Below are 25,089 nucleotides of genomic sequence, written 5' to 3' on the forward strand. Positions count from 1 at the left end.
GTTGTGTTCTTCTCCCAGACTCGAAGGATGGTCTAGCCTACAACTTAACAACTTCAATCATTAGATGCATATTTGAATTTATTGAGGATCTTTTACTAATCTTATTAATACAGGTTCAGCTTTATGCATACACATTCGGTAATATTTTGGTTGGCAAGTTTCTGAGAAATCACACGCTTCTTGCCGCTATTGATGAAGTTCTGGCATAATAAAGATTTACTTGCTCCAAATTCAACATTGTTGGTTTTGGAACAAACAAAGCGAGTTAACATGAAAACCTTCTCTTTGTGACCTCAACCCACTTGAAAATGTGTAAAAATACAAGTAGAATATGTTGCCAGAAATTTACAGGGACCTTATCGAGGGCTACAAAATCTGTATGGTTTATGCAACCTCTTAAGATATCTTAAGTTAAATAAATGTCTTTGGTGTTCCTCCGTACTGTCCGTCTCAACAACAGGTTGAAATGTAAAGCATGTTTATCCACATTAAACCCACCTACGGCCACATTATGTCAGCGGATCCACAATCCATGTCATGCTTAGTAGACAGGGTGACACCTGGTGGTGAAGATTTAAAACTGCATCTCACGAAGTGGTTACCTGCTTGCGTTCAAATCGGTCCGTTTGTATTAACAGGAACGTTATTGTAATAAGGGGCTCTTAACCTATGTAACGCTTTCCATTCGTCTTGTGCTTAAATCCGGTCTGCTCTGACTAGAAGAAGTCATAGCAGCTCAACGTAAGAAAGAGAATAAACGAAAAAAAAAAAAAAACTAAGCTTGATAGGACTTATTCTGTATCTGACGTGCCTATTGGCATCTCCACAGTCTCTTCGTACATATTTTCATCGAATGAATCAGGTACAAAATGTAGAGACGAGGAGACGCGGAAGTCTGAATGTCAGCGGCCTACGTCACGTGGGTTTCAAAATAAAAGCCTCACACTGCACTATTTAACAGTACACTGTACTACATACTGCATTACATTGGTGTGTACTGCTGTAGAGAGCAACTTATATTGTTTGCTCTCCATTATAAATCACGAGCAAATCAAGTTTATCTGCCACCTGTTTGAGCAAATACAGCGTTTGGCTTTAACTAGACGACATTATTTAAACTCCTACACACTAAAGCTACATGAGTGATGTGACTCTCACGTGGAATAAAAAAGAAACAAGCTAATGAGAGTTGGTAATAAAAATAAGTGTTCAATAATCATAAAAATTGTATGTCTTCCTCTGGTGGCTCCAATCAAGGTATATCTAAATGATCTCTTTGTGCCATTTTACTCAGCCAGTTTTTAAGTGCACGGCTTCCAAAACTACTTAAGGCTGTTTTTTTTTTTGTTTTGTTTGTTTGTTTGTTTTTTTATAATTAAGCTAATGAATGTGTTTTCCCTCAACATCTTTTCCAGTGACATCCATTGTGAAAGAAACTGTCTCATTTGACCTGTTCTATGTCAGTGTGTTAAAAAATTAATTATAGGAAATATGACAGCAGGTAGTACAATATTTTTTTTTTGTTTGTTATCATTTGCTTATCTGGTCCTAAGTCTTGTGTGTGCATGTGTGCTGTGTGATGGTAACACACTGTACACAAGGACTCTGGGCGAATGCAGAAACGTGCAGTTTATGGCTCCAGGTCTCCATGTATTTGTTTTGGCACACTTAACACATAATAGGAATCAATTAGAGAAAAGGTCCATCTCTGTATTGGTAGTAAATTTATGCTTATTCACACAGGTCCCAGAATGGCAGACCAAATGACATTATCCCCTTGCTGCACACCCACAAAAGCACATGAAACACACACAAAAGTACAATTTGTCATAGATACTGTCTTTTTTCCAATATACATATATTTCATGATGTTCATCAATATAATAAGACATTGATAGATTTACACTACAATTATTTCATGTACTTTTCCCCAACTAAGCCTCCTCTCCTTTTGCGTTGAATCGACCTTGTTTAAACTCTAATCCAAAACCAAAGGACGGCACAATAAATCTAAACAAGAGCGTAAAGAGTAAAGAAAAGAAAATCACACCGAGCACATTGCCCGTGATCCTCCAGTCCTGTCCCTCCTGTAAGGCCAGATGAGCAAGGGCAATGTGTGCTTTCATCCCTGTGGTCCTGCCTCTAAAGGAGGTAAAAGGAAAGAATCCATCCCTTACAAGTGAACTGATTTAAACAGAAAAATCATATATCTCGTCGATACAAACAGCGATCTGATGTAAACTGTAGAATCCTTCACACAAAAATACTTCTTCTCTCAGCTACTTGCCATTTTCTTTAGCTTGACCCATCAGTGCTGACAAACAAACAATTCAGTGACATCTGGAGTTGTTACTTAACAGACTCAAAACAAACAATCAGAAAAAAAAGAACATTTGGTTCAGAAAAAAACCCCCCAACATATTCTAAAGCCACCCAGGAAACATTCAGTGACTCAATAAGGTTCCCTCCTGTTGCTGCGTTCAGCTCGTTCTGGGATTCGGGGTTTTTTTTTCTTTCCTATGGCTTTCCGACAACATTCACCGAACGCTCCGCAAACGGCCTGTACGCAGCATTGAGATCACTGAACTTTCCCGGTGGCTGGCGAAAGATCGTGTTCTCCACTCCCGCCGAAACCAAGGAATTACACACACACACACACACACCCACACACAAAAAAAAAGGAGAAAAAAGTGCCACGGTTAAAAGCATTTGCACACATTGGTTTTCATATAGACAATAAAGCAATAAAAACAAACAGAAGAAAAGAGATAGAGAGAGAGAGCACTCACTTCATTTTCACCATTGTGACCAAACCGGTTGAGCACTCACTGGACGCAACTGGACAGTTTGATTTATGGAGAACACACAAATCCTACCCCAATCAGTAGTGTTATTTCACCTCAGAGCCCACTGTCTGTTTATGTCCTGTACAAATGGCTAAAAGGACAACATTGTAACCCTTAAATCACTTAATATTGCCAAAGGAATCCAATTTTACAGTTTGCTAGGTTTTTTTTTTTGTCCTCTTATGTATTTTGGTAAATTGCAAACAACTTAAACCTGAGGATATAGGACCCCCTACCCCCCATAACAACCCCCCAATATTACAACACTAAACAATGCAGGTTTTTCTTCTTTTGTTTTTTGGGAAAACATTTCTCAGTTTTCTGTTATCTATAGTTAGTTTACACATTTCCAAACCTGGCAGCACTATGCAGACAGAAAAAAAAGAAAGAAAAAAGAAGACTTGTGCTATAATTAGTTACAAGATTGTGTGTCTACTAACTTTGTACAGATTAAAAGAAGCTCCTCGGACCTGGATCCACACGGCAGAGGGCGGGGTCGGGTGGGAGTTTCTGTTCGACATTTAAGTTGCATATCATGTCAGGGTGGCACACTCACAAAGCCAAACTTGACTCCATAGATAGTGTATGATAAGCTAATATGTCCCTAAAACAGTAGGAATTTAAATCTGAGCCGGACAGCTCGGGTAGTAACCTGTTTGCGATGAGTATTGGCAGCGTTAGCTCGGAAATTTGGTCTTTGGTTTTTTAACTTTTGAAGGAGCATCGAGAAGTGGGACTTTCTTCTGCTGAGGCTGACAGATCTGCAGCCTCGTGTTGCTCGTGTACTTCAGAGGCGAAGGAAAACTGACATGTCCTCACTCTGAGAGTTAAGCGGCCTAAATCCGTCGGGATAAACGGAAGGAGGGATGGAGGTGGGAGGGATTGGGGGATATTCCAAAGGCGGAGCTATTCTAATACATACATGCACACACACACACACACACACACACACACACACCAAATACACAGTAGGAGTTAGAGAAGGTGGCAGGTTTCTTTGTGTAGCTGGCTGGAGAGTAAAAGAGGCAGAGTCACAAAGGCTGTCTTTGGAATAAGCTCCGAATGCAGAACAGCACTTAAAAAACAAAAAATTTTAACAGATTTAACCAGCAACTGTTTCATCTTTGATTTCACTCCAAACCACATGGAAATTCTTGGAAGCGACATTCTACTGTGGTTGGATGTTTTTTGTTGTTTTTCTAAGCCCCCCACCCCCACCAATAGTTAGCTTCACGAAGTCCTGATGCATTGCCTCTGAGGAACATGTGCAACTCTTTATCTCGGAGAGTGCTTTGTACCCTGCTCTTTTACTGACCAAGTAGCAACAATCATGCACACATGAATAATAATAATAGTAATAATAATAATTTAAAAAAAGGTGGTTTGAAAGTACTTCAAGACCAAACCAGTGAGTGCACAAATGAAAGAAATAACCGCAATAAGGAAAATAACTGTTTTCCTTTAATGCTTGGCAGTGTGTAACGCGGAGCTGAACTACAAAAACACACCAGACAGAAACAAAGAGGACGCTTAGCGTCCTCTTTGCTTCTTCTGCTTCACACAAAAATATACTATGATTAAAAAATAGAGTCTATTATATTTAAAAAAAAGAAAAAGAAAGGCATTAACTAGAAGAAGAAACACGAAGACAGAACCACGGAGCTAGCAAAACACTCGTCTTAGGAATGCTACGATTATTTATATATATTTTTTGAGTTACTGCTTCTTTTCTTCTTAGGCGTTACTCGCTTCATTTGTCTGGCGATCCATCTAATTTTACTTTTTTTTTAAATGTGCTCTTAATGTGAAGAGGTTCTGCTGCACTGGCAGTCCGTTTAAACAGCCGGGCGGCACTGTCAAAAACACGGACGTCTGCGCAGGTTTTGAACGGATTCAAAATCTGCACAAACCATTGCAGCAGAAGCATTTTACCCCCTCCCCTCCCTCCTCACTCCCCCGATGCTAGAATCAATTTCTAACCCAAAATCACCCATTTTATCATAAGTGTAATGTTAAAGCAAAATTGTAGTAAAAAAAAATCATCAGGTCAATCCAGTCTATGCAAAAAAAAAAGTAACTTTATACCTAGTCACTATTCCTCCTATCGTTATTCCTGACACAAGGTTCATCGCTTGTATTTTTTTTAAGGTACTCACACTTACATGTGCTACAGTAAGAGCATCTGCACTAGACTGCAATGAAGGAATGTTTTCGAAATAAGACACTAAGTAATGTTTAAATAATAATAATAATAAAAAAACAAAGACACCTACAGACATTGGTCCGACCGTACTATGGCAGTTTAAAGTTGTCCGAGGGAAGCATGCTGCTAAGAAACAAGACGGTGCCAGAAGACACGTAAGACGGTTGTTGTTTAAGAATCCCTCTCAGAAAACAGGAAGGAGAGTTGGATAGGGTCGGAGGTGATGAACGCTAAGGATTTGTTGCACAATTCATGCATTATTTCACTAACATCAGTGAGTGAGCATTAGCTGTAGAAAAAAAAAAAAAGAGAAGCAAAAACTTTTTTTTTTTTGGCGAAAAAGTGTCGGTAAGATGGTGAATTTCAGTCTGCCTTCAAGAGAAACACTGGTGGATTTTTTTTTACGGAGGCTAATTGGACAACAAAATAATCAGAGGGGGGTGTAGAGCACATGCAAGATGCACACTTTCATTAATAGGCAGTAGTCAACGCTAAAGCATACATCAAATTAATACAAAAAATAAAAAGTACAAAATGCACACACGCACGCACGCGCCTGCACACACACCTACAAAACAGTATATTAGATATATATCAGAATAAAACTCTACAAAGAACTCTATATATCAGCTATGTAACAATTATCGCCAATTGTTGTACCGGTTTCTGTTGTTGCATCGTCACGGGGGGAGGGGGAGGTCAAAGGTAGAGGGAAGGGGTTTGGTTCCCAGTATGGCAGGGTTCTAAAAGCCAAGAGTACTCAGAAAGAAGACAGGCTCACACACTCACAGAACAAATATCGACAGGGATCCAGAGGCGAGGCTGTGGAAGTAAGGAGCACGGGGCTGAGGAGAGCCACGGGGGCCCTGAAGGGTTTAGGGGTGTTATATCGAGGCTAGTTGGGGGCAGAGATATACGTACATACAATAAATTAATTCATCTGTGGTTAATTTTGTCATCAATTAGAGGTTTTTCTTTTTCTTCTGTAGTAAGGAAGCTTGGATCAGACTGGGGTAGGAGCGACTCTTCTTAGGTGCTGAAGTACACTGTGGAAAGACAGAGCGGTACAAAGTGTTACAAGATTTTAAAAAGACTCTACAAGTCCACAGAAGGAACGAAAGGGCTTCTTACCAATAATGACAATGAGGACAATCACACATATCACACCCAGGATAATCATCATCTGCAGTCAGCAAATTTTGGGGGAAAGAAACACATATTAGAAAAGCAGAACAATTTTCAACACACCATAATCTAATCTTGTTAATATTACTTGACATCATCAATACGGCATTCTAACTGAGCAAGCACACCGCCGTTTCCTCACCTTGGCATTCTTCCACCAGTATTTATTCTTCAGTTTTGCAGCGCTAGTCTCAAACTGAGAGGCTCCAGCCTGCAGGGCATCGGCCCGGTCGTCCAGCTCTGACAGCTTCTGATCACGCTCCAGAACCTTGTCCACGTTTACGCGCATGATATCCACCACCTGAGGAAAGAGACGTGGCACAGCTTTACTCAGAGATCCAGACTGGACCTCTGACGACGATACATGTCGTCAAACTGATCCACAGGCGGGTAGGGTACTTAAAAAGTGTACTAAAGTAAGAAACCAACAAATCACCCAAGTAAGAGTAAAAAAAAGTGTTTGGTAAAAACGCGACTGAAGTAGTAGAGCAAAACATCAATCATTAAAAATGTAAAAATTACATCATCAAACGAATAAAAATACAACATTTTGTGGAAATGTTGGTATTTTAAAGACCAAAATGAAAATAATTGACGTAAAGAACGTAATTATAACATATAAATCACATTTTTGCAAATAAATATAAAATCTTAACAAAAACTACAAGTGTCTGTGTCTAGTAACTTTCTGGTTAGAGAATCCAGAAATTTGACTCAAGTAAGAGTAGTGACACTTCATCTTTAAGTTACTCAGGTGAAAGTAAAAAATAAACAGCTTAGTAAACATACTACCAAAAGTATTTTTTCCCCCAAAAGTTTACTCAAGTGACTGTTACTAACCAACTCTGACCTGATCTGACTATTCTTCTTGTGTGTGTGTGTGTGTGTGGTTTTTATTTTCACTTACCTCATCCACCTGTGCCTGAGTCTGCTGCAGACGGCGGTTGCTGGTGAGGTTGGGAGGTTGCTGACTTCCTCCCTCTGGCGCAGGGGCTCCAGCTGCTGGGGCAGACCTGATGGTTGAAAAACACAAACGTCGAGAAATACATCAAGTACATCTTTTAAGTTCAAAGTCAACTTACTGTGATTTATTACAGCTGGAGCACAAATACTGGCATTTATGCTCTGTAGAAAAATACTAAAATGAGAACAAATCTAATTTTTGAGTGCTTAATTCATTTAATTAAAAGTTACTGTAAGTTATTGGTAGTTCCATCCATTACAGAAGACCCGACGCGATCGGGATCTGAGAGCACAATTGCAGGCTTATGCAAAAGTGAAGCTCGTTTGGCCAATTCTGTTGAACGTCCACAGATGATGGCTGCAGTGACTGACAGAAAGTTAAAGCAAAAGTGTCATTTTATCACCGAAAAGTGAGAGCGTCAAGGGAAATGCCTCCCATGGTAACATGTAACAGCTACTTTGCACCCTGTTCTGTACAGCAAAGTGATTGGGACTGCAAATGCTTTTTTTTTAAAAGCATCCACTGCTGTGCTGATTTAGGCGTCATATGTTACGCTCTTTCATTGCGCGTTTGGTACAATGATGAAGAATGGAAGACTGTGGAGCTCAATGATGGAAAACAAAATAAAGCAAAGTAAACCATAACACTGACACTTCACAGGTAGCGATTTCTCTCAATTGGCACTGAAAGGTAATTAACAAGTCAAACAAGAAAAATGTTCCTTTTCTTTCCCTTTCATTGAATTCATGCAACTGAAAATGTTTTTTAGTCTGCCTGTTCTTTCATGCAGTCTGTTTTGATCTTACTAAAAAGCTGACAAATGTGCTTTGACGTATAAATTGGGATAGAGTAGACCTTTTATCAAGGAATGTGGAGCATGTTTATCTTTCACGGTATATAAATTAGTTTCAAATATTGACATTTGACCTAAAATCATATCAAAACTTGGCATTGCCCAGTAAAGCCATATCAGCGCACTTTTGCTCATAGGCTTTGTTTTTATTCATTTGCACAGGTTGGAGTTTTAAAGAGTTGACTTTGTACAACCCTGTCTAAAGGTCAACCCTTTATGTTCATACATTACTAATCCGTTAACAACAAACAAATCCTTCAGAACAGTTGGCCTATCGGTGCTTGAGGTCAATGCCATCCCAAGCAGTCAGAGACACAGTACTCTAAGGTACGTTTATTTTTAGAATTGTCCCATTAGAACTGAAATTTGTCCAAATCAAAAAATACATTTGAGCTAATTTACTGCTTAAAAATCATGCTTTAACATGTGTTGTTGCTGTGTGTGTGTGTGTGTGTGTGTGTGTATTTTTGTCCCTCCTATGAGCACCATGACAAAGGCACAATGTGTGTAGAGGTTCACGCTGTCATCACCTCCCAACTAACGCCGGGAAGACTTGCCAGTGCAGCGGCGAGGTTTCTCGTCACCTTCCGCATCCTGTGAAAAACCGCCAGCTGTGTTTCAATCCAGCCGGCTGGATTGACTGTACCCGATCTGTGCCACTCTAGTGTTCTGTCTGAACATGCTAAGTGCAGGGGAGTCTTCTTATATTTCTAAAACTAAAGCTTAGTTAGAATATACTGTAGATGCAGCTTGACAAGCAAATGATTGTTGTGTCTGTTATAACATGGCTCTGAAAACAAACAAAAAAACAGGATGATGAAGGAAATGTGATCTGGCAAAGGCAGCTGAAATGACAAACGGGGAAGGTGAGGGTTCGCATGACTCTACAGGCTACTGCTGATGTGAGATTTGCTGTGAAAGCTAAATATATTCAACCCTGTTTTGAGACAGTGCTTATTAATATAGTTTTTCCCTGTGGCTTATAAAGCAGGCTGCTGAAACACTGATGGACTCTTAAAGTAGGTAGGTAGGTAGGTAGGTAGGTAGGTAGGTAGGTAGGTAGGTAGGTAGGTAGGTAGGTAGGAAGATAGATAGATAGATAGATAGATAGATAGATAGATAGATAGATAGATAGATAGATAGATAGATAGATAGATAGATAGATAGATAGATAGATAGATAGATAGATAGATAGATAGAAAGAACGTTTCCAATTTCAAGTAACTAGCAACTATTAAGTTATTACTAGCAAAACTCCTTAAAACACTTGTTTTAATGAAAAACAATGAAAAACTTTTCAAAATCTTTTTCGAAAAGTTTTTCCTTTGTTTGAATATTACGTACTATTTTATCATTTAGTTTGATTATGTAAATATTCCATTCCCTTTTTTTATATATATATTTTTGGTTCTTTATTTTCTTCAATTACATCTTTAAATTTATTGCTTATCCAGTAGTTTATTTCAATCGGAAAACATGTAACATTTATAGCCTAAGCTCATTTTCAATACCAGCAACCATATAGGCTTTTGGTTACATAAAGCAAAATCAATCTTATGCAAGGTTTCAAATGCAAATGCAATTCAAAGTGAAACCTTATCACTCCTTAAGACTCCAACTATATTGCCAAATAATTCTTATAACAAAACACAATTAGTTTAAATAAACTATGGTTTGTGATCATCACATGAACCTTAAGACATTCTTCTAGTTCACAAACATTTTTTGTGGTTTAGAATTCTCCGCTACTTCAGTTTTATCGAAGTTGTTTGTGACTATGCTTTATAAATAATTTATTAAATAAAATGTGGTGACTGGAAATGCATGCTGTTTGATTTTCAGTACTGGACAGTGACATTTCAGCACTGGACAGCGCCTCAGCATCCCACATCAGCAGCCGTCTGATCTAAGCCTCTCTGTCTCCTTCTGTTTGATGTTACATGACTTTGCTCATACATTAAGGTCCACCATTACGTCCTATGGAGCTACAATAAGGCCATGTGTGACTATTACAACTGTTAAATCTTATAACACTGACGAGGTTGTGGTTCGTTCTTATGGGTGCATTCTCAGTGCCTTTATGTGGATGTTTTCTATTCTGGTCACAAATGTAAGCGAAAGCTCACAGAGAAAAAAAACTTATACAGCGTGATGCCACGGGTGGGTGATATGTTGCTGGCACGAGGCAATTTAAACGTCATATAAAGACCGGCAGACTGAACTATAATGCTGCCTTTTTCTTAGCTTTTAAAAACAAAATCCATCGAAATGATACAGCAGATAACAAAATGCATCAGTAAATATATTTAGTTTGTATTGTTTAACCGAGATATCACGACCAAGAAGAAATGTGGACAGATATGTAGCCGACCGCCCTCGCATGACAATCGACGACATACAGTAGGAGGCTAGGCTATCCCCACCCCCCGCTGTAGGTTACAAATATCACGGGAACTAGGCCTAAACCAAATTGAAGCCTAATATTTCTGCCAAAAAATAATAACATATTGGAATATTCGGCAATTACTGTCGACGCATTGAAGCCTCAAAAGACTGAAACAGTCGGGGTTTGTTGAGCTTTGTGTCCTTTGCTGTTTCTGGAATTAGCTTAATTCGTCACCTGCTGTTCGGTGACACCAAAACGAAGCCCGGACTGTGTTCACTAAAAAAAAAAAAATCCCATGTTAGGCAACACGTTATTATATACTTTTAATTGACGCGGTGTGTGGTTTCATAGAGTGGTGTCCTTTTCATTTCAAACCAGTCCAAACTGGAAAAATATATATATATATGCGTGCGTGAGAACAGGCGCGAGCGAGAATTCACCGGACGACCAACTGAAAGCAAGAAAGAAAATAAAAAGGATAAAAACAGCCAGCCTCGTTTGTTTAAACAGAGAACATTATACGGCTAATAATGGAGAGATAAACCCGATGCCTCCATCTGCTCCAAGGTTAGGCCGATTCGTTAGCGTCTGTGTTCACGTTCGGCTCACGTTATCAGACGGAGAGACGGCTCCTAAAATTAAATTCATCCGACAATCTTCGACTATTAATATCGTGACAGTTGAGAAAAGCTGCGTGATACGGCGGAGAAGACGCTGCAAATCCCCCCAAAACAGCTGATCAATTTCCGTCGTCAGTGCGAAATTGTATCAACCCGGGATTTTATTTTCAAATTAGCATTACAAGGGGTGTTGTACTTACATTTTCCTGGTTGTATTAGCTCGACAGCTGCGCTGAAATCCGCACCGGAGATGTTAGCGCGCACTAAGTGGCTGGCAGATGGATGTGAATTGCCTTCTGCGCTCCTCTCTACCCTCTGGCAGCCTTTGGTTGGTTATTGTGGCGTTTCCCTGCCTATATATTCTACGAGGAGCACTGAATTGTCTCCCTACACTACAAAGCGGTTCTCTTTCTGTTTTCCTCCTTGTTTGTGACGATGAGGCACCTGCAGGCTGTCAGAAGAGCCCGGGTCTGTGTGGTAATGAAGGTGTAATAAACAGCCGCCTGGATTAGGTGCACAAAGATGGCTCGGTGACGTCAGCAGCGGCGAGTTTCATGTTGAAAATGGGTGGCTTACACTTCAGACACACCGCTTTACCTCCCCGGAGAGGGCTGTTTTTATCCTCGGATACAGTAGCTGGATGTCTCCTTGGGCGCTCTTCAAAGACCATACATGTACTGTGCAGAACAGAGTTTTAAGCTCCTTAAATAGAGCTAATATTGATTTCAAGACTGTATGTCAACAAAATGGCGTTCTTGGAAAGGGGGTGTGGCGAGGCTCACACTGGGTGCCTGTTATCATTCATAGTAAACATGAATGTTGGATATGCTGGGGCATAAGACTACCTGAGACTAAATTGTCTAACATGTCCCTTATAGCTTTAGGTAGCTTATATTTTTAGACTGATGCTTTACATTTAACACTTTATTTTGGATATGTTTAATTCATGTAATGACAGATGTTTCAAGTTTGGTTCCTTCCTCATCCTTCGGTGTTTTGATACAATTGTCGTGAAATATGAATTAATGAATATTAAGTGACAAGATATAATGTATGTTAATTTTAATAGCACTTTTCTCAAATAGTTTCTTCTTTCAGAGTTGGACTACAATGAAAATTACACAAATATACACTGTTGAACTCTCTCTTAATAGGTGCTCAGTGTGTTGGCTTCAGAAATAACTGAAGACATAATCGGAGGAAAATCATGAGACAGAATTTGAATTTTGATATTCACATAAAACAAAAAAAAAAAAATCCTTTTGTTGCCTGCAACAAAGCTATGGCATAATTTTGTCCACATTTACTACTCGTCTTATTGGGAATAGTAAGGTTCATCGAAATTATTTGGCTTTAAATCTGATTCAAAAACATCAGCTTTGCTTATTTTTCTACAAAAATTCACACATTTTTGAATTTGTGAATTTGTGAGTTGCTGCTCATGGTAGTAGCATCTATAGTAACTCTACGGTAGTTATGTGTTTCTTTTATATTTTCATTCAAAATGTTTTTGGGTAGTTCAGGTCTTGAATCTCTCGAGATTTCTAGCCATATGTTCAGAAATTTAGTGGAGAGCAGCAAAAGCAAATGAGGTGGATTAGCTGTGCTTACCAGCAACTGATGGGGGTCATTAAGGACATAATACTGTGAAATATCATCTTTTTTGGCTGAGTTGTTAGAATGTCATGACAGTCATGAGAAGGTCACAGCAACCGTCTTCAGTTGTAGGTCTCTCCAGATTTGTTGCAACACTGACTGCTACTGGAAGATCTTTCCACCCAAAAAGTCACCATTCAAAATGGTGCTTTGAAGACACTTGGATGATATGAGTTGCGTCATATTGACGTAACTCATATCATGGACTGAACGACACAGAGACTGATATAAAAACTCTGAATACCAGAATGTACTGTATTAAGCCACCTTCAGTTGTAGTGTCACACCATGATCATGTCACAAGGTCAACAAAACTTTGGAACAGAAGAAGTTCTTGTCTCTTTGTTCGCCTTCAAGGACACTATCGGGGAGGAAAATCACATGACATCCTTCTTTGCTGGCAAGAATAGGTCCTACATTTTCCAAAAAAAACAAAAACCCTAGATCAAAAGTTGATCAGTTTCCAGTTTACTAGCTGGCAACGGTATGGTTCTGGAAGAAGGATGATCTTTTTATTATAGTGTTCGTATTGGTTTTCTAACACCTTCTGGATCAAAATGTTGGTTCTTTGCACCAAGAAGTTTTATCAAATGTCCAGCCAGGAGAAAGAATAAAAAAGGGAAGAAAAAAATGTTACAGGAATTTGAATGTGTGTCTTCAGTTTTCTAAAACTACTTTTAAAAAAACAGCAGTTTCCTATAACCATAAACGTCTTATCCTTTAATCTGTGCTAACTGTTCCAGAAATATCAAGTTGCTTAAAATAAAATATGGTTTCATTTCCACTTAGATGTTTATTCACCATTCATTTGGCTCATTATGATATTATGTTATATATATAATTTAGCTGTTATTTCACACTCAAAACCGACATTTCCTGTTATCGATTTTGTATACACTGAATAGCTTTACTTCCTGAGAGGAAGGACAACGTTGATAACTAAAAACTATTTGATCTGTAACGTAAAGCAATCTTTTAGGTACGCGTCGTACCTGCAGTATTTGGTTTCACCACATGGTGGTACCAGAGGACAGCTTTGCGACACTAAGTGTAACTCGAAAAGACAGTGAATGTGTTGCCTTAGTAACCATCTCTGTCACAATGTCATGGTCATTTGGCACAATACTCCAACATGAGATGCTCTCCCAACTTTAACCCAGAAGATTAGCAAACGGAATGCAGCAGGAACAGAAGAAGTTTCTCTCTCTTTGGCTACAGACAAAATGTAAATAAATTGGACCGTCTTTGTAAATGTCCCATCAATTTACAAAAATAGAACTTAAAAAAAGGTACATCTATTTTTTTAAACAACCTAAAATGCCTTTTCTTCACTTTTTATAGACTGTCAGCGTATAAAAAGTGATTTGATCAATTGTTCTTAAATGGATTTATTTTTTGTTTATGTTGAAACGTTGCATGTTTGGACATTTATTCCCTCTGGTTTTGGATGCTGTGCTGCTGGAAGGATTTTTGCTCTTACTTTTGGACATTTATGATACACAAGTGTGGAAACAAGGCTCTATTTTTACATCTCAAAAGCAGAAGTAATACCTGAACTACAACTATAAATTCCAGAGAAGTGGGCAAGGATCATATCCTCAACATCTCTCTGCTCCGCTTTGATTTTTAACCATAAAGCCAGAAAGTAACAGTCTTCAGTCAGAGGCCTCTTGAGAATTTATTTTTTCTTTTGCTACCAGAGATCCTTCCTGTCCACAACATCACCATCCACAATGACTGGTTGAAGATACTTAGATATTAAATGTTACAGCATTTAATTCCCATTTGGGATAAAGCAAGCATTGTTGAACGTTTTACTTTAGAATAGAATGTGAAGACTTCCCAATGCATTTGCTTATATCGGCAGTAGCAGTTATTCTGAGGAATTTTAACTTTAAATTATTTTTTTTAAACGTACCATTATTATTCAACACAATGAGCTGAGACGTAAATCAAAGTGTGTATATTTTTTTTTCTTCACTTCAGTATATCTAAATTTATTTACAGCAGGTTTTGAGAGAGAGAAAAAAAAATATGACAAACAACATTGCAACAGAGCTAGGAGTTGTTTATTTTTTATTTTGCTGAAAAGTGCCTTTACTTCCAAAAGGAATGCAGTTTGGAGAAAATCCAGTGTCAAACCCTGCGAGGTTGTCAGTGGTTGACTAGAAGGTTTTGTGCTGAGGGTGTTGTATGGAGTTACACAGACAGAACAAGCAGTCTGAGAATTTTCATGTCATGGCTCGATCTAATGGGATCAGAAAAGAGGATCATTCAAGGTGACGTGTCAATTTCGGTTTTATTTTAAAGCATTTATATCTTTCACAGTTGAGGTCCTGTTTTGCATTTGATAATCTGTCAGCAATCATAAAAGGCGTGCAGCACCTAAAGCCGAACACCCTCTCGAGATTATCCTGTCTACATATTGCTTTATTGTGCAAACAACAGTGCAGAGAAATCAATCGCGCCGCTAACTCAGAGGTTTAGTGGAAGGAGTGATGTATTGCACCACGTTTGGAAACGCGGCTCTGAATCAAACGGGCGCCAGACGGCCCTTTCAGTAGACCCACGATATAGGCACCCACTGCGGGGTGGAGGTGGCCTGCTCCATGGCCTCCTCCACGCCTTTCACGCTTTCATCTACGTCGTTGTTGACGAGAACCACGTCAAAGTAGTGTCCATATGTGCTCAAAATGGCGTCCGACTCTTTCTGGATCATCTGAAGGTTTTCAGTCTGCAAAAAAAAAAAGAAATATCAGATCATTGTTTTTTGAGGTTTTTTACATAATGTTCCAAATTATTATGAAAGTGATATTTTCTCTGATTTTCTTAAATGGTCAACGCAAATGATGGTCAGTATAATTTTCAAGTCATGAACTATTACAGTATAAATCGAATTTTACTGAACAAAGCTCCCCATGAGAACAGTATTTTGTTCAAAAAGTAAAAAGCTCAAAATGCACTGTTCCAAATTATTATGCACAGCAGATTTTCTAAACATTTTATGGATTATAAAAACTGCAAACGGTCATTCTTTGAATGTGCAGCATTAAGTGGTCACATTTACTAAAATCAAAAGCCATTTCAATCAAAAACATCTTAACAGACCGAGTTACATGTTAACATAGAACCTTCTTTGATATCACCTGCACAATTCTTGCATCCATTGAACTTGTGAGTTTGTGGAAAGTTTCTGCTTGAATTTCTTTGCAGGATGTCAGAAAACCTTCCCAGAGCTGCTGTTTTGATATGAACTGCATTCAGATCTTCTGCTTGAGGAAACTCCAAAGGTTCTCAATAGGGTTGAGGTCAGAGGAGGATGGTGACCACACCATGAGTTTCTCCCCTTTTATGCCCATAGCAGCCAATGATACAGTGGTATTCCTTGCAGCATGAGATGGTGCATTGTCATGCATGAAGATGATTTTGCTACTAAAGGTACGGCTCTTCTTTTTGACCCATGAAAGAAAGTGATCAGTCAGAAAGTCCATATACTTTGCTGAGGTCATTTTCACACCTTCAGGGACTCTGAAGGAGCCGACCAATGATTCTCTCCCCATGATTTCAGCCCAAAGCATGACTCCACCACCTCCTTGCTGACATCACAGCCGTGTTGGGATGCAGTGGTCATCCACCACCAATCCACTACTGCGTCCATCTGGACCATCCAGGGTTGCACAGCAGTCATCAGTGAACAAGTCTGTTTGAAAATTAATCTTCATGTACAGCTGGACCCACTGCGACCATTTCTGCTTGTGAGCAGAATAGTACGTAGGTTCATGCACCGCAAGCCTCTGGAGGATCCTCCACCTTGAGGTTCCAGAGGCACCAGCAGCTTCAAATAACTGTTTGTTGCTTTGTAAGGGCATTTTAACAGCTGCTCTCTTTATCCGATGAATTTGTCTAACAGAAACCTTCCTCATTATGCCTTTATCTGTACAAACCCATCTTTGTTCTGAATCAGCCACAAATCTCTTCACAGTACGATAACGCTTCAGTTTTCGTTAAATATTTAATGTTTTCATACCTTGTCATAAGGCTCTACACTATCTGATGATTTTCGTCAGCAGAGAGATCCTTCCTCTTTCCCATATTGCTTGAAACCTGTGGCCTGCTTAATAATGTGGAACATCCTTCTTAAGTAGATTTCCTTTAATTGAGCTCAACAGGCAAACTAATCAACCCAGCTCTCTGAAATTAATTATAGTGATTCAAAGAGCCCTGACACACAATACCATCTATAAATTTAATAGCACAACAAAAAATTAAATCTTTATGACACTTAAATTCAATTTGCATAATAATTTGGAACACGGTGTATTATTATTACTTTGTTCAGTTTTCCAAACAATTCTAAGGTGCTTTGTAAAAGTATTCATAGTTATAGGATTTGGCCAGGACTCTCATGCAAAAGAGATCTTTGAACACAATGGGATTTTTCTGGTCAAATAATATAAAATATAGTAAAAAATATTAAAATAAAATTATTTTCTAAATCAGAGTTACCCCTACACTCCAATACCCGAAAGCAAAATACATCAAAAAACAAGTACTTTACAACTATGAACAGGTTTATGATGGTCTACCAAATAAAAGTCCAATAAAACATTGGCCTTTGTGGTTGTAATAAGAGAAAAAGTGGAAAAAAAAAGCACATAAAAAAAAAATTACTTAATTATTTTTAGAGGCACTGTTTTGTATTATTATTGTTCTTTTTTTTTTTTTGCATGTAGCACCTGTGCAGCTGTGTTGGTAGGAGCGATGAACACCACCAGTGGAGCAAAATCCGCAGTCCGAACAAGTTTCAGGGTCTGGAAGAGGAATGATCATTCAATAAACTGGTAGTTAGAAACAATATTATTAGTTTTATTAAATAAAAATCACCATCTAGTGTAGAAATCAAATCGCAGTTTCTCTTCTACCTTTTAAATGTCCTTAAATGAGGCTCTTTTGAAATGTGAGGATGTTTTCAAAATGCTTCAGTTGGAAATGTGCTAATGTAAAGTGTAAATGTTGGAATTATTACAACAGTGTGACACAAGGTCATCCAAAATGTACAGGCAGCCCTGATTGAGATTTAAAATGAATTTAGCATGTGTGTTTTTTTCTCATTAATATAACCTCAACCTTGAAATATAATATAACCTTGAAAATCCAATATCCAGATCCAACTGCTCAAAGCACATAATTCCTACAGTTTTTTTCTTTTTTAAGTTATAGCTATGCAATGAGATGAATGTTTCTAGGAGCTTAACAATTTACCGTGAGACATTTGTGAGTATCTTTAGAAGGTATATCTGTCAGATCTAAAAAAGTTAGGAGTCTAAAACGCTGACCTGTGGTTCTATGTCCAGCACAGCAATTTTGCCTTGATCGTGGATCTTGTGGATGGTCTCGAACTTGGTTCCAAACATGAATCCCTGAAAGCTGCCGTACTCCAGCAGCTCGTTTTTAGAGATGCACTTGGTCATGTCTTCGTTTGAGATGAAGTAATACTCCTGTCCGTTCTCCTCGTCCTTTCGCTGGGGTCTGGTGGTGTCTGCGCACATTCAACGTTATAGAGTAAACTGAAACTGCTCTACGAGATGAGCAAAAAAAACTCAAAACAAAACAAACAAACAACAAAAAAAAAAGTAACCAGTCTTTCTACTCACGTGGTGCAGGGTAAGTGAATTTCTCAGGGTATTTTGTTAAAAGAGAATTTTTGATGTGGCTTCTCCCAACACCAGGCGCCCCTAGAAAGGAGCGAAATTCTCTAAACATCACCTTTAGAAAGACATTGTAGCTCAAAATGTACTTAAATATATCACATTTTTTAGAAGAAGTGCAGTTTTAGGTACAAATATGTGTTTTATATTTCAAAATTTGGAATGAAGTTCTTGCAAATTTCCCCTTTATTCTAACAACAAAGCTTACCAATGAGCACAAGAGTTTTCCTTTTAAAAGCAGGGAGCCTCACAACCTCCTCATAAGAGATCACGTCCAGCTGGTCGAAAACTGCAGGAGGACAGTTTAGTTTGTTTAGACAAACTCGCAGCACGGAGTTGGTGACAACATGTGCAAAACTACACTCACTGGAGCTGTGTTTGGCTAGGTACTTGTCTTTGCACTTCTTTTTCTTTCCGAACGGGCTGCAGGACTGCCTGCCCTGTTTGCCCTTGCTTTTGCTGGCCACCCTCCTGCAAAGAAAAACACACACAGATCGAGCCGGGAATCCGTGGAATGTGGCGGCGCGCGTCCGTCACGCCGCAGGGTTTTGTTTCAGGCTGCGTCGGAGAATGGCAAACGTCAATCTTTTACCACTCTTGGAGTTCTGGAGAGGGTATCAGTCCGGCGAAGTCGATGGCGCTGCTCTCCACTCGGCCCTGCCACCAGTTTGGGTCCTGCTTGTTGATGATGTGGATGATGTCGCCCGTCTGGAACTTCAAACCGGCCTCTTTGCAAGGAATGAGGTCGTCCGTGGAAGGGTCGTAGTCGAACTGAGCCCTCATGTACATCTGCAGATTACACAGCAAATTTTGCAGGGTTAAATCAACACTATGCCGAGTCTATTTGGTCCTTGTCAGAATTGGTGTCAATTTAACTCTTTTCAGAGTTATTTCAGCAAGAAATTGAGTCATTTTAACACTTGAAAAAGTTATAACTACTCAAACTATTTTTGAAATAACTCTAAGAGTTAAATTAACACCAATTCTGAAAAGGACCAAATGGACTCATCATAGTGTTGATTTAACTCTGCAGAATTATATACATATTCAATAACTCTAGAGCTTTTGCAAATAATCTTTAAAAAGGTATTAAACATCCTATTAATAAGTCCAGATTTTTGTATATGCAAGTGGATGTTCCAGGTGTCTGTTTAATTTGGCCATTTAAACCTTAAATAAATCTGAGTAAGTATGTAAAAAAGAAAACGACATATATTTTTATATAAATTAATGATTTTCATTTTGCTTTGTTTTTTTTCTTTTAAGTGTCCAACAGTATTTTTAAAACACATGTCTTCCTTGCTTTTTGACACCCCAGAAACAGATGTGTAAAAAGACAAAAAAAAACAAATGTCATCTTTCATTTTTAATCGCAAAATCTACCAACAATAGATTTAGAAAAAGACAACTTTTAATGAGGGTATATTTACTTAAATGGGGGAAAAATACATATTAAAGAAATAATAGAAGTGTGTTTGCTTTACATTCTTTACCAAGGGTGTCAATAAGTTTGGATGGGACTGGAGATTTGTAGCATTCCAAAACACTCCACTGGTAACTTTCCCGGCACACAGACACTTTTTTTCCACTGATCTGCATAAAAGTGCAGTGGAGTGTGCTGGATCACTAAATTGATGTTCTTAATAGATAAAGTAAGCAGAGAATGTTCATCTACACCAACTAATAATGGTCTACAAACTGGAAGCTAGGTTTGCCATCACTGATCACAGCAAATATAAAGTCTTAAACATTGGGAAACAAAAATCACTTTTACAGTTTAGTCATTAAAAATCATTAAATTCCTCTTCTAGTTAGATTTGTCTGCAGCATGTCACAAGCTGCGGGTTCAGAGTATTTTGAATCAAGAGCAGCCATTTTCCCGGCATGAAAATGGATGCCTGAATGAGCACGCTGTGTCCAGCAGATGGCAGTATGAAACCCACTAATAGTGCGTTTCATGCTAAAAAAAAAAATAAAAAATCTACTGCTAACGGTTGGGAATATCCTTCAACGTAAACTAATTTCATAGTCACCTGATTAAGAGAAGAGTCACCTAAACAAAATCATTTCAAACGGGAAAAAGTGATGAAAACATGATTACAGCAGTAATAATCACGCTAAGGCTAGTGGGCAGCGTGACGGCGGTGTTACCTCACACACTCTGGGTCGACCCTGCATCTTGGGGATGATCTTCATCGTTACTATGCCAGTGGTCTCTTTCTGCGGGACAAGTTTTTAATTTGAGGAATCAGGAGAAACAAAAGATGAATTTAAAAGCTTAAGACTTCCAACTCACTAGAATTTTTTGTAGCTGATCCACAGTGTGGTTTGTCACACTTTTTCCATTGATTTCTGCTATTTCATCCCCTTCATGTATGGAGCCTGAAAAGAAGAATCCAAATGGGTTTTTTTTTTTTAGGACTTCTGCCTAGTTTTTGGGCTGTACATAAAATTAAATATTTAACAGACCTGAAAGATGTTTGAAAAAAATCTTCTTAGCCCTCTTCCGGCTTTTAAGCACACGTCATGCATTCCAAAGTCTGAATAGTATACCAAAGAAAAGATAAAAAGTCACCTTGTCTGTGGATCATTCCCCCGTGCAATATCCTGGCCACCGCGCAGCGCTGCTTTTCGTTTAATTTCAGCGTGACGCCCTGCAGGCGAGCAACACAAAACAACAGTCAGCAACTCATATCCAGACGCGAAGCAACTGGCGGCCTGAGCGGCGGAGAGCATACCATCGGCTCGGAGGGATTCTTCTCAAACTCGACTTCTTTCATCCTGGTCGGCTCTGATCCGTTCATGTGTCCGGCGCAACCGTTGGCGTAGGACTCAGCTCCTCTGTCCTCCAAGGTCTGCATAGCCAACTGGGGGGATAAAGACAAGAAAATGAGGCACTCGCATAAAGACGGATCAAAATATGAACTTTCACACTCTAATCCAACGGTTTTAATAATAATATTTACACTCGTGTGCATCCAAAAAAAGAAAACTGTGTGTCATTTGCAGCTTCGTTGTGTGTTCAAGGTTGAATATTAACCTGGTGTTTTAACACCCGATTAAGCACCTCCTGTCATCTGCTCCCCCAGCTTCATGTAGTCATGGATACAACGACCCACATCAGGTGATGAAAAGATTTTTTTTTTTTTTTTTTAAATCGTCTTCTGACTTTTTATTGAAATTTAACACTGAAATAAAGCTGCTTCATGCTATAGATAATCCACAACATTCTTCCAGGAAAGGCTGAGGGATCGCATTAAATGTCAAGATCAGATGGTTTGCAGTATCAAACACTTTTCTAAGTGAATCACTGAGCTATGACCTGAGAGGCCTGCATCATCAGCACAAAGTTCCTGCATTAAAAACGACGCATCAGCGCCACCTCAGCAGAAAGGGATGTTATCCGTATCCATCTTCAGCACAACAATAAACCAATAAATATCATCATCGCTCTGCTGCGCCTCCTCCGGATGCGCCGCATTTCTCCCCAGTCTCACTTCTGGTTTCTGTATCGTGGAGTAAACAGCGGCCAGGGACGGTGACAGTTATTTATACCGGCCTGGTGCCGTCGCCACTGAGCAGGAAGAGATCCGACGCTTAGCTGATGAAGTTACATCCTCTGTGTTGCCGTAAACATCCTGAGGGGGCTAAACTCCAAAGTCCTCCCTGCTCACTTTGTTTAGCCTCAAAGAGCTAAAACAATTGGCGCTAAACAAGTTGCACAACCCGAGTCCGTTCTCACTCGCATATCGGCTTGATTGGTGCACCAGGACTTTTTAATGACCTCAAATTAGACAGGATGCGTTCAAAACGCTATCATAACGTCCGCATTCTTTAAAGGCTTTTCACGAGAGAGCGTTGGAGCAATTCAAATTTCCACTGATTGTGCGGAGGAGAGTAACGTGACGCTGTCCCTCCCCGACCTGTTGCTCAGCTCATTATAAACAACCACACTTTTCCCTCGCTTTCAAAAAACAAAAATCTAGTTCTGCTTTTAGGTCATGGTGTGGAAACTAAAAGTCAAAAGGTTTTAAAACTGTAGTTGATAAGCTACGAGCGACTGTTAAGCAGCTGACTGCTGTCTAGCTGGCTAAGCAGAGAGACTGACTAATTATCCTAATAATATTAGCAAAAAAAAACAATAATATTCATGGGAAGAAGCATTTTGCAGGGTGTTTATTTTGTACTTTTGCTTAAGTCCATGTGTCAGAATTCAAATTTGACATAGTTTTGTTTTAAATGGAACATTTGGTTCATGTTCTAGATTTTTTGATTCAAAGGTTCCTATATGTTTTGTGGAAGCATTAGCTTTTACGGAAGCATTTAACTGCCAGAGCTTGGAAATAAATTCAGGAGCAACATTTCATTTAAACGAGAATATTTTCTTATTATAACGAAAAGCAAAACTCATTAAAACGAGAAAACATTAAAGAGTTTGTTTTAACAGGATTTATAACTCAGCTAAACCAAAATATCTTCTCTTAATGAGAAAGGTCATAACAGAGAAACAGCAACACATCTTGGGATTTTTCAATGTCATCTAGAAGACATAGGGTGAGGAGGAGAGTCATAGTGACAAGTTGCAATCAGTCAGAGGAGTGTATTTTTATCACAGATAACAGAAACAACCTTCCTGTTATCTGCTATAAGTCTTGCTCTCTCTTGCTGTTTGGCAGCTAAACTGACATCTCTGTGCCCCCTCATAATTCAATTTAAAAAGCTCACTGATGCGGTTTCATCAGGATGTGGTAGTAGGTTAGATCAGATTTTTCATTTTCCGACTAGACAGTCAGGACCGAAAAGTTTTGATCTAGAAACTGCTTTAATCTGGATCTATTTACCTCATTTGCTGCCAAGAGTGGAACCGTTTCCCACTGATTCCTTGAAGTGTCACTTTAGGGTCACTAAAGTTTAAACTGTTATGACACCAATAACAGTTTAAACAAAATAACCAAAATTATAGTTCCTTGGAACAAACACACACAAACAGCAGCGGCCTCAAGGGTTATTGATGTTCAAACAGGGCGTTCAGTTCTCACTTTGTTCTGCTTGACGGCCATCTTTCCTTTAACCATGTGATTTAAAGGATTTGTGATAGAGCTGAAAGCAAACACCACCGGTGGACATACTGACAAAATCACAGAAAAAAAGAGCAAGACAGGACATGTCCTCAACAAGAAACGCAAGATATAGACAGTTCCCCTTTTTATTAAACAGGCATCTCCACTGTTAAGATAATGTGACCTCAATGGGAGACAGTGATTTAACAAATCTGCACTGGGCCCAAGGACAAAATGGTGTGATTGGAGTGGCAAACTGCTGATACGAGGAAAGAAGTTTCCTCCTTTCCCCTCACTATCTCACTAGTGCTGACCTTTCAAATTTTTAGGAGATATTCTGCGACAATGACCTGTTCAGTACATTGTCCAAATCCCCTCCATTTTGCTCGCTGGACATTTGATTTAAGTCAAAATTCTTGTTTTTACAACAGAAAAACGGACTGGAGCAGCTTGATGGAGTAAACAACCTGACAGCCTGGCTTCAGCTGACTGCTGACGCTAATTCCTGATCCAAGGCTGTGGGAACGTTTACGCAACAAACTGGGCCAAACAAAGAGCTACTGGGCAGCAAAATGTAAAATGTAAACAACTAATAAAATACAAGGGGCCTGTTGGTGATCATTTGAAATGTTCAGCATGCAACAGTTTATTACAACCTCAACTGCGTACTTAGTGTCCTATGATCACAGCCAGAAATACACACTTGTCAGCTGTATATGGACGTAGTTTGGCGCAAAATGCAGAAGTGAAATTGCCAATCAAGTGTCTTCTGGAGTCTAAAATAAGGTTGACAGACTGGAAAAGTGCAGCGGTTGCTGACAAAGACCTGCTGATTTGACAAAAAGACACTTGAAGATCTTATTTAAAAAATGATGGTGTTTGTAACCAACCCCGCGGTTATAAGGACAGCTAGAAAGACCATGTTGTGATTTTACAAAGTTACAGGCAACAATGAGCACCCCGTAAATCTGCTACCCGGAAGTAAACACTTAAAAAAAAAATAGAGGGGGAGACGCAATAAATAAGGCAGACGTCTTACCTTGTCAGACTTTGGTTTGTTTTGCAGGAGCTGCTCCAGGTACAGATCAGAAAGGGCTGTCCGGACGCTGTTCACCGGCTCTAGAGTGAGGGCAGGTTCGTTTTTATTGGATTCTAACGTCATTTTCTTCTGTTAGCTTAAAAAAAAAAAGAAGCTGTGAACCCGACTTGCCCCCAGACCAAGGTCCACGGGAGTCTTGATGAAACTGCTGATAAGGACTCTTGACTACAGGATAAGTTGCCGTCTGAGGTAAAAGTCCGAGGTTTTAATCAGCAGCAGGTGATGACCAGGAGATAACTATAGCGGGGACACCGCTGACGAAGCAAGTAAACACACAACTGCTGCTGCTGCTGCTGCGCTCAGAGCGTCAGGCTCGTGCTGCGTTCAAGTGCCACTTCTTAGCTCCGAACATACACTACTTTAGTCTATTACTGTGATTTGAGTACAGTTGCGTGAAAAGGTTTCAAAACGGCTTGCACTAGTTTAAATACTGGCTTTGCAAGTACCGTTAAACTTTCAAAACTGGTATTTCAAACCCATTTGTTAGGTTAAGTAGAAAAAAAAAAAAA

General features: G+C 39.2%; 2 protein-coding genes across 2 annotated transcripts; both read right to left on the bottom strand.

The window, feature by feature from the left end:
• Positions 1-1,624: 1,624 nt before the first annotated feature.
• On the bottom strand, positions 1,625-11,728 carry vamp2 (vesicle-associated membrane protein 2). Its single transcript, XM_032577292.1, has 5 exons — positions 11,258-11,728; positions 7,142-7,247; positions 6,377-6,535; positions 6,181-6,232; positions 1,625-6,095 (listed from the first exon to the last, which is right to left on the bottom strand). Coding segments are annotated over exons 1-5 (336 nt in total). The 5' UTR covers positions 11,260-11,728; the 3' UTR covers positions 1,625-6,078.
• A 3,036-nt stretch (positions 11,729-14,764) lies between these two features.
• mpp1 (MAGUK p55 scaffold protein 1) lies at positions 14,765-24,886 on the bottom strand. The gene is made up of 12 exons (XM_032577293.1): positions 24,521-24,886; positions 21,160-21,288; positions 20,997-21,075; positions 20,718-20,803; positions 20,573-20,641; positions 19,014-19,210; positions 18,789-18,892; positions 18,630-18,710; positions 18,368-18,448; positions 18,050-18,252; positions 17,450-17,524; positions 14,765-15,447 (listed from the first exon to the last, which is right to left on the bottom strand). Exons 1-12 carry the CDS (start codon positions 24,641-24,643, stop codon positions 15,271-15,273), a joined length of 1,404 nt encoding a protein of 467 aa, XP_032433184.1. The 5' UTR covers positions 24,644-24,886; the 3' UTR covers positions 14,765-15,270.
• Between the last annotated feature and the right edge of the window lie 203 nt (positions 24,887-25,089).

This window comes from Xiphophorus hellerii, chromosome 11 (genome assembly GCF_003331165.1).
Source record: "Xiphophorus hellerii strain 12219 chromosome 11, Xiphophorus_hellerii-4.1, whole genome shotgun sequence".
Taxonomy (NCBI): Eukaryota; Metazoa; Chordata; class Actinopteri; order Cyprinodontiformes; family Poeciliidae; genus Xiphophorus; species Xiphophorus hellerii.